This window comes from Eurytemora carolleeae, unplaced genomic scaffold (genome assembly GCF_000591075.1).
Source record: "Eurytemora carolleeae unplaced genomic scaffold, Eaff_2.0 scaffold271, whole genome shotgun sequence".
In the NCBI taxonomy this organism is placed as follows: domain Eukaryota; kingdom Metazoa; phylum Arthropoda; class Copepoda; order Calanoida; family Temoridae; genus Eurytemora; species Eurytemora carolleeae.
Window position 1 is genome coordinate 101,333 of NW_019396164.1, and position 16,466 is coordinate 117,798.

At 32.9% G+C, this 16,466-nt stretch overlaps 1 protein-coding gene across 1 annotated transcript in view; it reads left to right on the top strand.

Annotated features, from left to right (window-relative positions):
- LOC111696920 (phosphomethylethanolamine N-methyltransferase) overlaps positions 1-12,547 on the top strand; it is a 22,228-nt gene extending 9,681 nt beyond the window's left edge. The window contains exons 6-13 of the mRNA XM_023466709.1: positions 688-756; positions 1,729-1,840; positions 3,336-3,398; positions 4,278-4,316; positions 6,678-6,752; positions 8,672-8,722; positions 11,148-11,189; positions 12,208-12,547. Of these exons, the coding sequence (XP_023322477.1) occupies positions 688-756; positions 1,729-1,840; positions 3,336-3,398; positions 4,278-4,316; positions 6,678-6,752; positions 8,672-8,722; positions 11,148-11,189; positions 12,208-12,240 (484 nt within the window). The 3' untranslated portion in view covers positions 12,241-12,547. The remainder of the gene's footprint in view (positions 1-687; positions 757-1,728; positions 1,841-3,335; positions 3,399-4,277; positions 4,317-6,677; positions 6,753-8,671; positions 8,723-11,147; positions 11,190-12,207) is intronic.
- Positions 12,548-16,466: the final 3,919 nt, after the last annotated feature.

Sequence of the window (16,466 nt, forward strand, 5' to 3'; positions counted from 1 at the left end):
TCGAGTCGGTTTTTCTTACAATTTATTATTTACAAAGATACAAAAATAAAACGATTGATACTATACTAATAAGATATTATGAATTGAAGCAGTTTCAGAGTGATGGGGAATCTTCAAGGGAACCTCAGTTTAAGGGAGCTGATGATCAACTGATTCTTTTCCCCGAGATTTCGCTCCACCATCAACTAGCATTTAACCCTAGTACCCCGTGGGCTGACCGACTAGCCCACCAGCCCCCGGGTTTCTGGAATAACGGAACTTGGCGCTTGGCTTCGATTTCTCCGCGTGGCTTGGGTTATTTATAGAATTCACATGCAAACTCAACTAAATCCGTTAGGATTCAAAATAGGATTCAAAAGTCCAACCGAAGGGTGAAAGGGGGGGGGGCATGATACCCCTAGGTAGCTATGATCTCAGCGATCTAAAAAATCCTTGAATCGCTGATCGCAAAAGATCAACAAAATCACCCATTGTTACAATATTTTAAGGTTCAGTTCTATGTTGGTGATGCAACAAGTATATTATAGGGTTCAGTTCGATGTTGATGATGCAACAAGTATTTTTTAGGGTTCAGTTTTATGTTGATGATGCAACAAGTATTTTTTAGGATTCAGTTCTTTGTTGATGATGCAACAAGTATATTTAGGGTTCAGTTCTATATATGATGATGCAACAAGTATATTTTAGGGTTCAGTTTTATGTTGATGATGCAACAAGCATGGGATATCCTGACAGTTTCTATAACGTAGTTTACAGGTAAACAGCTGGGATTTCAGAAATTTGTAAATAAAAAATAAAATGGCGGCAAAAGAATAAAATGGCGGCACAAGAATAAAATAATTCGTTTTCCATTGTCTCCGCCAAGAAAACAAATTCTAACGTTGGAAATGATTTCTAAATATATATGATAAAGATAATTATTAGCATGTTAAACGATTCTGATAAGAAATAGAATTTTCCTTTGTAGTTAGACACAATAGAATTGGAGAATTTTTTATTTCTTTCTCTTCTGAAGATACAAGATAACTCATTCTCTTCTTTCATGTTTCAAGGGATTGGTATCAGTTTTTAAGGGGAAAGGAAATAGTCATTTAGTTTATTTTTCACGTTTGTAGGTTCTCTAATGAATTTATTGTAACATATTAATCTTTTATACCATCTCATCTATATTCCTTCATCCTTCTCATAGAATTGCAATTCGATATGTTCCATATTTCGCGCTGCATTTTGCATTTTCAGTTCTATAACACACAGAAGACAAAAACTGCCCCCTTGTATGCGTAAATATTTGAGATTCCAAGGAAACTAATCTAAAAACTGATCTTGAATCAATATTTAGAACTACAAACATAATCACATAAATCTCCTATAGAAGAGGTTGGTGTACTGTCCTGTTTTGGCCGATATAATCGTGTACTGTACAGTTCGCTCCAGCTAGTTAGATGTCGCGTCGGCCCGGTTCTTGAAATGAACCAGACTTGACAGTGATACTGTACAGTACGCTCCAGCTGTTAGATGTCGCTGTTGGCCCGGTTCTTGAAATGAACCGGACTTGACAGTGATACTGTACACAACTTACCTAAAAGTCCGACTGATACTTCAAATGAACCAGAGTTTTGAGTGTGTATACATATATGCAAATAATTATTCTCGCATTTTCCATCTTGGTCCCTTCCTGGAAACTCCTAAATATAGCTGTAAAGCCTAGATAACATATTCTTTTTATAGTCGGGATACCATTCTTCACATCAAGGATAAACTTGGGCTTTTCAACAGATTTTATAAAACTCTCAAACCTGGAGGAAAGGTTCTTATCACAGACTACTGCAGGGGGGACCAGGTAAAAGTTTATGCAAGACCAGGTCAAGGTTAGATCAGGTCCAGGTCAAGGTAAGACCAGGTCCAGGTCAAGGTTAGACCAGGCCCAGGTCAAGGTTAGATCAGGTCCAGGTCAAGGTTAGACCAGGCCCAGGTCAAGGTTAGATCAGGTCCAGGTCAAAGTTAGACCAGGCCCAGGTCAAGGTTAGACCAGGTCTAGGTCAAAATTAGACCAGGTCATAGTCAAGGTTTGGCCAGGTCAAGGTCAAAATTAGACCAGGTCATAATCAAGGTTAGGCCAGGTCAAGGTTAAGATTACACCAGGTCAAGGTCAAGGTCAAGGTTAGACCAGGTCAAGGTCTAGGTTAGTCAATGTCGAAAACCTAGTTGTTTCCCACTGCAAACCAGTGTTTTGGTTGGACTGCATAAAACAGACAAGTTGTTTTTATTCTAGTCACGTCTATATACAACTATACACTTCTCCTTCGGTCTTCTTCACAATCTTGACAAAAGAAAAATTACTTTAAAACAAAAGATGTTTTAGATTTAAGAAAAAACATGTTTTTATCTCCACTCATTCTTGAAATATTTGATTGAATTAATGGATCGTAATTGTAAACCACATTTTTGCATTGGTTTCGTTAAATCTCTATTAATACATTTTCTCAGTTTTTTTTTCAGAAAAAAGCACAAAACTGTTATTTTATTTATCTGAACTATTTTTATATTAGTTTAGAAAGTATTTTCAGTGATTCCTAAGATTGCAAAAAATAAGATTTGAAATTATTTTTAAACACTAACATATTGAACAACTCCTGGTGGAATTCCAAAACTGGTCTAGCGCACAATTAAACGTATATATTATGCAGTAATAACTGTGGAATAGGATAACGACAATATATTAATACTTAAACGAATTTGATATTTTTAAATGGGTCTCTTTACACTTCAAAATGTCTGTGTCTCATGTGTATTGGGCTGTAAATAATTATAACTTGAGTTTAAAAGTCGTCTTCCTATACCAGAGTTTTTGGTTCCCACTGTATGTTGTGTCCTTCACAGCCAAAAAAATTTAAGAAATAAAATTCGTACATAATTTATAGAGGCATTTAACGTTAAAATCTTTATATCATTGCAACCTGATGGTATAAATCTTTGAAACTTAGACTTTTGCATCTAACCAAATTTTTTGTTTGAAATATTAAAAAAATTATTTTATTAGAAAGGTTGAATTTGTGCCGAGTGTTCAATTCTTTTATGTAAAATATGAAAAAAATATTAATCTCTTTACAATAAGGATGCAATTTTGATGTACAGTCTCGTTTTGCCTTGTACTGTCTGCATGTACACTTCCACAGTGTACAACTTCTTCTATCTGCCCACGGGTTGGCTCGGTACTTCAAATGAACCGGAATTTAAATTGATTTCATAAATTGTGCAAGTTGCAATAGTTAGACTAGTTCTGGGATTCTATAAGAAGTGCACAAAAAAATATATTTTATAAGAATTTATTTCAGGAGCACAGTGAACGGTTTCTTGAATATGTGAAAAGTAGAGATTATGATCTCCACACTGTTCAGGAAACGAGTTCTATTCATTTGTAAATTAAAATTTAAAGTTTTTTAAAAATTAAAGAAATCTCTATTTAACAACAAAAATACGATTAATCAGAATTTTTTTCCCAGAAATTATCAGTAAAGTGATAAAGTTAAAAAATTAGAAAATGAAGATAAAGTTTAAAGATAAAGTTTAAAGATAAAGTTTAAAGATAAAGTTTAAAGATAAAGTTTAAAGATAAAGTTTGAAGATAAAGTTTAAAGATAAAGTTTAAAGATTAAGTTTAAAGATAAAGTTTAAAGATAAAGTTTAAAGATAAAGTTTAAAGATTAAGTTTAAAGATTAAGTTTAAAGATAAAGTTTAAAGATAAAGTTTAAAGATAAAGTTTAAAAATAAAGTGAATTCTTACATCCTGTAAACCTATCTAAAAAAAAGATTGATGTTGACAAATGGGGTTTCAATTAAGAATATTTAATAATCAAATTTTTTAATTAATACAATTAATTAATACATTTTTCTTTGAATTAAGTTTTGTTCAAGGTGCACTTTTAAACTCAATATTTTGTAGTTTCGAAAGGGAAATCTAAAAATGTTTAATAGAAAATAGAAAAATTGAAATGGATTTGTTTTATTGAATGAAGTTTGACTGGAAACCCTATGAACTGGAATTGAAATATTTTATAACAAAGTTCAAAAACAAGACGCAAAAAATATAATGATTATGTAAACCCCCTTTTCAAAACCGACCTTCCATTATTTTTTGGTTTAAATTTGTTACTAAAACCGATTTTCTGTTTCCCACAAAATGGCGGCTGAGCCACCATTTTGTTTTCTCCCTTTCCGGCGAATAATAAATGTGTTAAATTGGAGAGGAAATAGAACTTGTGAATTTGTAAACCAGGCCTACGGTTCTATCCTAGAGAAAGCTGGATTCACAAATGTAAGTTTATTCTTAATCAGTCTCAGCCTGAGTCAGGGGATACAGGGTTACCCACAAAGGATGAGACTTCATGAGACTTCTGTTTCCTTATGTTCACGATTCCCTGCAACTGTAAACCTTTTTGCTTCTTTGCCAAATCATTGAACAAGCCATTAGGATACTATACCTAAGGTAGAATACACAAATGACCCCGGGGACTGTCATTTTTTTAATAGTTTCTGGTCGTCTTTACAGTTTGGGGGTAACCCTGTAGGTAAAGGGTAACATCACTGCGCAAGGTGCAGTGCCGCAAAGAGGGGTAGAATATGATTATGGAAGACGACAATAATAAGGATATTTTTTAATGAAGATATATAGGGGGCTAAAATATTACTGAGATGCATTATGACAGGACACTCTCCACTAAAATCCACTGTTTTTTGGTTGGTGTACTGCAAATCACTGCAGAACATACCTAAAGTTTAGTTAATGGTGATTGCTGTGGGACAGGCGCTCGAAACAAAGAGAATATATTATATATTAGAGTGGAATTTAGTCAGTCTCTCGGTTTGAATTTTGTCAGTCCCTTTCAGCCTGAAAGGGAGTTAAAAATGTACAAATCATGTAATTGTTCACAAATTATATGCAGTAGAGTACATTAATAGAGTATGTTCCCTAGATTTTCCATTTCAATTTCGAATTTTTTAAAGCTTGTTGTATTCCGGATTGTTTGATATATGAGTGAACAGTCCCTTGAATCCAACAGGAAGCCAGATGGATCAGTACATCCCGGACCGCTGCAGAGTAGACACAAGTCTCCCTGCACATAGCCGTCCTGGGACCTGTGCTATATACAGTGCACAGAAAGCTTACAGAGAGTATCCTTGTGGACGAGATCTACATTGAAGAAGATGAACCAGGTTCCTAACATAGTAAGGAACCCGGCCGTTGTTGGAGAGCTGGAACTAGATGGAGATGAAGTTGATCCAGCAGACGTCACCCCCTTCGTGAGCGGGAACGCCCCCATCATCACTGTCCCTGCTTCAGAAGATGAAGAAGCAGATGTAAAGGTTGTGGCAGGCGGAGCTGAAGGAGGACGAGATGAGACGGAGAACATGTACAACTTCCTAGGCGAGATTGTGGAGAAGATACAAGCATTCAACTCCACCATGCAGGGAAGTAGTAACTCTGGTCGGCCACCAGTGGTCCCCGATGATAAACTGTGGGACACAGAGGCGGCCTGGGATAGAGAGTTTAGTCTCTATCCAGATGCAAGCAGGAGTGACATTATCTCTCGCTTGTATAACCAGGTATGGGACCTGCTCCAGAAGATGAAGGAGCGTGTAACCCAGCAAACCTGGAAAAGAGAAGATCAAGATATTGTAGAAGGTTTGATCAACATACTGATCTTATTTGTACGCAATAATATCATCTCTAATGATATCAAAATAGAACAACCTAGGAAACCTTAACATTACCAAGGGATCTAAGGCTTATGTTCAGCTATTATTATTATGTATCTGATTTATGTATGCATTTATAAATGTAAGATTAAATGTATCAATAAATATACGTATACATATGAATGACTTTATTACTAGGGTGTTATTTATGTACGTGCATTTAAACATATAAGGCTATCTCGATATATGGAGATAGCTGAAGTATTGTAATGCCAGGTTACAAATATATATGACAGCGCATGAGGAGTTAGGCCCGCGGAATAGGACTAACCCGATCTGCAATGTCAACAGGTTACACAAATGATAGATATAAACAGGTTTAAGTACTTGTATAAATCTCATTAAGTGTAGATTTTATATACCAGTTTATTGCACGTTTTTGTGGTTCCCAGATACCACAAGCTGTTATAAATAAACTTTATAAAATGAATTAGGTGAATAAAAAACATCATTTGATTTATAGTTATAACGGAAAATCATCGTTTGTAAAGTGAAAGGCATAGAGTCTATGTGAAATGATCATTGGTCAATTATGAAACCAGCCTATTTCATAATTTAGTTTTCTTTTAATATTAATTTTAGACTTTCTATAAAATGATGTTCCAGGGCCCAAAAGGTTATATAGCATAAATATGTGAAGTACACCTGTAGTATGGAAACAGTACAACAAAATGGCCGTTTTACATATTTTTCTAGTAAATTCCACTCTAATATATATTCTATTCTCTTTGGCTCGAAATAATGGGATAGATAAACTGGACAGGGAAATTAAGACAAAATATTGCAAGTTTGCAATAATATTTGAGTCTAGAAGGGATACCATATTTATCCTTTAACGCGAACACAAATGTTTATAATTATATTAATATATATATATATTAATATATTTCAGGATCTTAATATAAATATATTTTTAAAGGTGGAAGCTGTAGATGTAACTGGACTAATGATAGAAATGTTGGTCGCTGAGCTCGCTAAATTCTCAAATATGAAGGTAATTCACATAGATTGCACATAAGACGACATTTCCCATCTTGAAAGATATAAATGTACAGAGATGTTTTAAAGATATTTCTATTGTATAGATTACCTAGGTTGGTTGTGAACATTGGCTGTTCTTATGTCATTGAGTACTTGTGGTGTACATGAGTTCTGTAGAGAGAAATTTAAGTTAGTTTAGTCCTTCTCATGTCTTTCTTCAGTTCTAGTCAATATGATATATTGCTCAGTTAAATAATGTTGTTCAAATAGCTCCATTCCCGGAGTTATTTTACACTCTATTATGAAATCCATTAAAACAGCAAACCACCCCGCTTATCATTGAAGTACACTTTGACACCTGGAACTATGAGTTCCAGGGAATAGGAATAAAGGGAAAGGAAATGACGCTGGTCTGGCATGAGAAAGCCAGTCGCACTGCTTTGCAGACCAAACCTTTAAATTAACACACACTCTTTTGGGACAGACACACAACATGACTACAGTAAAGGAAATTGTAGAACAATGTCGTCAATTATAATTAAACTTGAATAACGAGTAGTTTATTGTAAACTTTAATCAAATAATATTCTTTGCATGAAAATTTGGCTTTATAGTGTTGACTTAAATATGTAAATAATATATTACATGTATATTAAACTTATTTTTAAGTAAACAATTAACAATGAAGAAATGTACTCTCCTAGACTGTACAAATACCGAGATTCTTACGTACTGTAAAAACTTACGGTAAACACCTTCGGTACTTTAAACTGACACACACTCTTTTGGTACAGACACACCCCCATGACGTTTCCGCCCCCTGATGAGTTCGCGGACTGGACAATTTTTGGTAATTTTGCGAACATAAGCTATCCATGTTTATTTATTTATCTATGGTAATTCACCACTTTTTAAATTTGATCAATTGTTTTGTCCGAACTGAAAACTTTAGAATGGAATATCCTTAATCCCGATAGGTTAATTAATCTGGAGATAAATGACATGAGGAGAACAAGCATTATTTAATCTCGAGATTAAGAAAAAGAATGGATCAAGCGTTAATCCCGATATCCACCATTCAAAAGTTCTCAGCTCCGATCACATTATTTATTAATTATTACGATGGAAATTTTTGAAAATGGTCAGAACTTTTTTCTTTTAAGCAACAAGCAAGGCATTAGTTAGGCTTCATGAAAACTGATTACTCACATCAATATGTTTTCTTATCCTTATATCTTTTCAACCTGATACCCATATATTTCATTGAGATTTGAAACAATATGGATTTTGTTAAATCAAATGGTCTGAAAGTCTGAAAAATGAATTGTTTACACCATTAGGTTGCTAAATTTGGGAATAAGAAAATAGAGCTGAAAACCATAAAATTGGATACTGTAAATACCGATCAATTAATCTAAATTAAATATACACTCTGGACACTTTTGATTTCTGCTTTTTTTCCCTTCTGTTTGGATATCCCTACTGGATATCAGTTCGTTTATTAATTGGCGCACAAAGTTTTAAAGGATTTGAGTCTTTGCCACGAATTTAATATTCTATAATATCTTTGCAACCTGATGGTTTAAACCTTTGATATTTTATAGTTAGACTATTTGATCTAACAGAATTTATAGTTGGAAATAACTAAGGTCTACGAGATTGGGTTGCAAAGATATAGATATTTTAAAATCAGAGTTTGTCTCAAAGACTCAGTTCCTTTCTAGGATTCTGATTGGCTGTTTAGGATTCTGCATACGCAACTCTGATTGGTTGAATTTTAGACAATTTCCAGGATACAAACTTAAGATCAAAATAATCTGAAGATGAACAAAAAGAGAAGATAATGCAATGATCTCGATATCGACAATTATAAAGTATTCCGCTCTGTTACTTTAAAATTCTTTTCAAATGCACCTGAATTCTTTTTATTAGGATAGGTTTATAGAAGAGTTCTGTGAGGATGATTATACTTATATCAAGCAGGTAAAATTAAACCGCTCTCAAACTCTTCACAAAACATCAAAGAAAAATGATTTTCAAAAATTCTGCACATTTAGTATTTTCTTTTCAGAAATTGGATATTGATGAATCATATGCTAAAAGTTTAGAATATAATTTCATATATCTTTTTCTAATTTTACATTTTCTGTATCTAACAAAACTATTCGAGTAGAAGATAGTATACTATGGTTTTGGGAAAACAAAAATAAAACTTTATTTTAAAGGATTTATTCACTTTCAAATCATGTTGGTTTTCAACAATGAATGAAAAGAAAATATATGCCTGATATACCATTTACAAGGGATGTTCAATAAGTTTTGCGATTTTTTTAAGGATCTTCTAGACGTCTAAGCCCTTTAAGTTTTCTTCTAAAGTTCACTATATTAATACCGGTTTAATTTTCTGACCAGCTAATGTCAATTAGAACATTTGTTGGACGCAGTTATAGCTTTTTCCCGGATCTTGTTAACGATGCTTGTCACAGCCTAAATATCTTATCTACAGACTTAAACTTTATCAATTTAAGCGTGTTCTAGAGGTTGGGTAACCTTAAAAACTTAAAGAAGGGTAAGCCTGTATTGTAGAAAGGGTCTTTGAATATTTTTATAGTTGTAATCTACATTTCACCAAACAAATTAGTATTTTTCCCTTGGACCTCTGCCAAGCAAATGTTTACAAATCTTTGCCCTTTTTCAAATCTTGCTTTACAACTTTGTTTGCAGCACCATAGCAGATTTCAAACTCATAAAAAAATCATCAACTAAGAATCCTTGCGAATTTGATTTGAGAAACTTTCAATAGTATCGACTGTTTGTTGGGTTTTTCTGGATTTTTTTCTGCTCAGACATTTCCTTGTTCTGTCGACACTCTTTATTTCACTTTTTCCCTTTTACTCCACCTGTAGGCTATTGCCTTGTCCATATTATTATCCTCTAATGCATTTTGAATCATGTCAAAGGTGTCTGCTTTATATTTGGAAAGTTTAGGCACGATTTTGTTATGTATCGAGCATCCCAAGTGTCCTCTTTCTCTTGTTGGTATTAAAAACATTCCCGTGCTGTGACAGCTGAGCTAAACAACCTCTGGGAAAAGGCGGATTAAATAGAAATAAAAAGTGTGATGAGTAAAGTCCATTGAAAATAAACAACCGGGATGGATACAGTGAGCTTTGAAAAAAATAATTACAGGGCTGAGACGTCTCGAAGTACCTGTACACCTCGTACATTTAACTAACATGCATGTTTTTAATGAGAGCTGAAAACTTTAGAATGGGATATCCTTAATCCTACTCGGTTAATTAATCTGGAGATTAATAACAAGAAGAGAACAAGCAATATTTAATCTGGAGCTTAAGATAAAGAGGAGATCAAGATTGATTTCGATATCCACCATTCTAAGTTTTTCAGCTCAGAACTCCTCTTATTGGAGAGTTATTACGAAAACAAAATTTATAATATGCAGAAACTGAATGATTTTGCTTCTCATACTTGTGCTTAACATTAAAACTAAAACAAAAGTCAAAAAGTCGGACCAGAAATGTCGCATACATTTGACCTTCTCCTTCCTTCTTTTTTGCATAGGGTCCATCATTTTCGATTTTAATAGAATGAAAAGAAACAAAACGGTTTGTTCCGTTAGTCCCTGGAATTTTCCGTTCATTTCCGAAAAATTACGTTTGGTCAATCCTGCACAGTGTACATGCTACCAGTTAATGGAGGTTCTTACACTTACACCGTTCGTTTATTAAATTCATGTATGAAATAAAAAATAAAATCATTCCCGAAATCATTTTTAATAGGGGTAGAATAGTTGTTTTGTCTTGATATATTTTTTGCATTTTTTGCCCGCAGACACAATCTTATCATAGAAGAGCTTTATAGCTTACTAATCCTGAAATTATTTTCTTCTAAAAAACTATGGAATCAAAACCACTTTAATGATTAAATATTCTTAGAAAAGATGATATTAAAAATCAAGTAGTAAGGACACACCAAATCAAATAAAACATAACACTCATGAAATTAAACCTAAAGAGTGATATGATAAGAATAATATTTAAGTACATTAACAAAAATTAATAAAAAGCACACACACAAAGAATTAAAACTTAATAAAATATATCTGAAGAAACTGACTTTTTGCCTCAAACCCTAGATTTTAATCCCTATATTTTTACATCTTTTTTTTTTTAACTTAGATCATATAAGAAATTCCTTTCCACAACTCTGATTTTTAAAATTCCTAATATCTATGCAACACAATGCCTTAAACCTATAGATATTTCAAACAATAAAAATCTTTTAGATCAAAAGTTTGAAATGTCAAAGGTTTACGCCAACAGGTTGTAAAAAAATATAGGGATTATAAAATTTGAGTTTGTGGCAAAGATTCAATTTCTTATTTTAGGGTTGGGAGGAGAAGGTTGAGAGGTGTAAGGAGGGAGATCAGGTATACTTTTCAAGTTTTTATGCAAACAGGTTTTTTAAGTTTTAACGGTAAAGGAAAACAATTTTAAAAATTAGGTTTAAAAAAATTTGTATATTACTTAAAAACCTGAAGAAAAGCTTTTCTGTCAAATAAAGATTTGAAAAAATCTATTTCTGAGTCGAAATTTAAAAAAAAGTTCTTTAATAATAAATTGAAACGCAGTGTATATTTTACAGATTTACTGACAAGGTTCAGATCCCCCCCCCCCATGATTAAATTGTAAAATTTGGTATATATTGTAAAATGATACAGGGTGTCCCAAAAAACGCTCTTAAGTTGTGTACAGACATCGCTTTTATTGAAGCGGTTTTTTGGGACACTCTGTACCTGGCAAGTGGTTGAGGTTGGACGTTGGATATTTTAAGATAGATTATGTCTAAATCTGGTTTTCAATCGAGCCTAACGAGAGACATAAATGAGAAATCAGATCTGAAAATAAATATTCTAAATGCTTATAAAACATAATCAAACATTACAGCTTATCTTAAATTCAGCTGACGTGAAAAATGGCACAAAAGAATTTGGTTTAATCAAGTCGGGAACCATGTAGAAATATTTTCTAATGGAACCTAATGCAGATATGTTTCTAGAATATATTTTGAAATAACTTGGTTAAACTTTTAACCTAAGAGTGAATTAAAGGGTTCCAGGTGTTATATCTGTATTTTGGGGAACATAGGATAGTAATTAAAAAATACACCAATAGATGTTTTTATTCATATAAAAAGGAATTGATTTTCTAATTCCTAAATCTTTGCAACCCTTTTTCGTGGACCTTAAATATTCCCAACTAAGAATAAATTCTGTTAGATCAAATTATCTAAGTTTAAAATATCCAAGGTCTACGATATTGTATTGGAAAGATAAAGAGATTAGAAAATTTGAGTTTGTGGCAAAGACTCAATTAAATTATCTTTTAATCGCCCTTTCTCTTAAGCTTTACTTAATTTTATTCTTATAATTTTTTCGTTTGTTTTAGGCCTGGGGACTGTTCACAGCTGTGAAGATGTAATCCATTAAACAGTTAAATGCAAGCTCGAGATTTTATATGTACAAAGTGCACTGCACATTACTGTACACCTAGATTCAATTCTAAACATGTGCCAGTGCAACTCTGTACACATTCATCTAGATTGAAATTTGTACCAATGTAATACTGTACATAAAACTATATCCAGATCTAACATAAACCTGTGCAAAACTGTACATGCATCTAAATCCAGATTTAAACATACACCAGGCAGTGCAGTACGACTATGCTCGAGAGTTAACATTTTATTGGATTGTGCAGTTTAACAATAAACATCTTTTTCAATGTGTACAGTCATTAAACTGATATAAATTGAAACACTGAAATGTTGTATCTTTAAAGGAACTGCAAACGTTTTTTTTCAAGTGACCCTCGATTCACAATGGTACCCTTTAAACATGAGCTGAGTAACAATGAGTTTTTCTTTCAAAAATTTTGTTAATCTCCTTAATAACATTTGAAACACACATTGGCATTAGAAAACTTTCATAGAGAACAAACACTGAAAATAATCAATTTTTAGAGAGAAAAACTTAACTAAAGGATACCACTGTGAATTGTACATAACGTACCACTCTATAAATGTTAATTGCCTTAAAATTAAGTCTTCAGTTTGTTTAAAGGGAGTGACCGGCTATGTAAGGTAGTTGAACTGAGTATGCAGTGTTGTGGAAACTTCTTTCAGATTCATTTGAGACATTTAAAACTTTTTAAAGATCTGTAAATCCTGAGTTTGAGCGCAAATTCGACGTTGAAAACTCCTTCTTTGGGGGTGAAAACGTTTTCGGAAATAGTTTTTTAAAATTATTGCCGCATTATTTTTGGGCTCGATCGGTTCAGCCGTTTCAACGTTTATTAAATACAAACACCAAAAGTAAATTATATAGAAAGATTGTGCTTCTGACTATTATCTTGAGAGGGTAGGGGGTGGGGGGTTGGTAGGACCTAGAATAAGATATATGGACAGTGCGCTACGGACGAGATCCAATATTAAAATTTGATATTTGTGTTTTCTGAACTCGAGATTTCAAACTGCGGAAAATGTCCAGTTAAACAGAAAGTTCGGAGAGAGACCTCGAAATTTTTTTATTTAAAAATGCGCAAATTCAAAAATACTAATCCGTGAAATACAATTTACAAAGAAAAATGGCAGCTTGAAGAGCAAACCTTAACAGCTAAAATTGTTACCATTAAATGAGCGCGATTTAGTCTATTTTATCATTTTAGTTTATATCTATGAAATAATCAAGAACGACAGGAAGATGTTTTATAATTCTAACTTTCATAAAATCCTAGGTTACGATGGATTAGGTCTGCCGGCTTTCTAAAAAAAACAATCCCTGGATTTATAAAACATCAAAAGAAAAAACGAATTGATGTTTCAGAATATGTTTTTAAATTAGTTTTTAACACTTTTTATTCAGAACTTAATAAAAAAGGGAAACATTAGGAAGGATTTCGATGGAACTGATCACTTACATTCAATGTACACTTTCGATATTTCAATATTTGACTGAAGTATCATGAAACATCTAAACCTATACTCTACTTGTAACTATGGAACACCTTTCAATTCAGCTATAACACATATAATTAAAGGTTAAAATATTAAAGGTCTGCACTATCATGGAGCAAAGACATATGAATTATGGTAGAAAAGCACTTTGGTTATAACTCAGTTTCTTACAGCCTAATAATATTTATAGGAATTATGTCTTTGTCGCAAAATCTGATTTTCTAACCTCTATATCTCTGCAACCCAATGTTGTAGACCTTAGATATTTCAAACTATGAAGTCTGTCAAATCAATAAGTCTAAGTTTAAAATATCAGAGGTTTACAACATCAGGTTAAAAAGATAAAGAGATCAGAAAATTTGAGTTAGTGGCAAAGACTCAATTCTTTTGTCTATACATAAAATGTTAAAATATTGCGGATGTATATGGGGTTTCCCTTTATTAAAAAAAATTTAAAAGCTTTAACACAGTAAAGGCTGGGGGGTCAGTATCTATGTATAGCCTGGCGGCCCACGCCCCACCATAGAAAAAGGCCTTGAATAATAGGTATAGGGAGAAATGCATGTTTATAGCCCAATTATGCAAGGCCAGCTCATTAAAAAATATTAGACCGATAACTTTAAAAGTTTGGGTGCCAGGGAGGGTTGAAAAAAATGCCAAAATGGTCAAAAAATGTAAAAAATATTTAGCTTTAATCGCAAACAAGTTATAAGCTATTTTAGATTTTTTTTTTACACGGACCGAACTTTTTTCCACCTTGTACCCTGCTCTATGCATTAAAAAATAAAATTTTCACAAAAATACTTTAAATTTCTTTACGTTAAAGTCAAAAGATTTCACGGTGAACGTGTCAAAAATGAGAGCAAAAAAAACCAGAGGGGGGGCGTTACCCCCCCCCCTGTCTGTTTAGGGTTAATTTATCTAGCTGCCACTTAAAACAGTTTTTATGCATTTAATTCTTCTGTTAAAACCATGAATATGTATATTTTAATATTCTTTTTTAAAATTTTTTTCCGAATTTTATTTTTCATTTTATTTTATTTTTATTCTAGTTAACACACAATGAATTATCTTGTTTGGAACGAGATGTTTGAAAATTGAAGATATTGTGTGAATTCATTCTTTATTCAGACTGAATTGACAGCTAATATCGGAGAGTGTATCTTTACACTTCTCTATCTAACAATTCCAGAGACAGAAATTTAAAAGAGTATCGTTGAATGAAACTCCCAAGTTTCTTTTTTGTTTTTTTTTTACATTTGCGTAGATTTACATCTAGAAATAAAAGATAAAGAAAGAAAATAAAACTAACCATTTAAAATATATTGAAATCTACAAAACTGACATTCTCCCTTCGTGAAACCCGGTTTCTGACTCTGAGTTTCAATACAAAATCCTGTCTTAAGTTTTGGGCTCAGGGAGATGCGGAAACAAATGTATAGAAAGGGAACTATGGGCGTTTACAGGAATTTGTCCAGGAGGTTGGGAGCTCCCGCTTGGGCCTGAAATTCCCCTGGAAACAGATTTCATCAAATTTTTAGACAGCCTCGACTTTAAAGTGACACAACGCCTTGGTTTTACTTTACCAACTTACTTTTACTTTTCTGTAGCTCTATGCATAAACATTTTAAAAGTACAACACGCTAGTTTTTTAGCTTAAGTTTAAAAAGATCACCATATGATATCCCTGAAGGGTACGTTCACCATATGATATCCCTGCAGTGTACGATCACCATATGATATCCCTGCAGGGTACGATCACCATATGATATCCCTGCAGGGTACGTTCACCATATGATATCCCTGCAGGGTACGTTCACCATATGATATCCCTGCAGTGTAAGATCACCATATGATATCCCTGCAGGGTACGATCACCATATGATATCCCTGCAGTGTACGATCACCATATGATATCCAAGAAGAAATAAATTAATCTTTACGTCTGCACAACGTGAAGATGTGTTATGATCTCTGCATCTTTGACAACTAATGGTGTAAACCTGTGACATATCAAAGGTCTACCACCACTAGTTAGTAAATATCTAATGATTGGAAAATTAAAGTTTGAAGCGAGTAATCAGTTTTTTTATCTGATAAGAACATTGATAATAGAAGATTAGAAATACCCGAAAATTCACAAAACATTTCTTTATAGAAATATGATCAAAGTTTGATTCTTAAAGATAAATATAAATCATCTATGGAAACTGAAAGGATAGTTTATGTAAAATTTATTTAAATTTTATGTCTTATATTAAGTTTTAAAGAATCCGATTTGTTAATATTGCTTTACACTACAGCAATGGAGATTAACACTCAACACAAAGTCTAGTTTTATAATCCTTATATCTTATATTATACACCTTCACTTTGACCATTTGACAGAATTGACAGAGTTAGAAATATGAAAGGTCTACTAAATCCGGTGTAAAATATACATATAGATTAGTGGCAAGCGTTTATTTCCTTCAACAAATAATCATTCCTTTATAAAAAGCTGGTTTTTTGATATGCAACAATTTTCATTTAATCATTTAATAAGAATAATTTGGTATTTTTTACAAAGGAATGTCATTTACTCTCAGACAAATTATAAATAATGGAAATTCAATGATAAACCCGAGGGCGCAGCCCAAGGGTTTATCATTGAATCCCGAATGTCTGACAGTAAGTGTTTGATCTTTTTCAA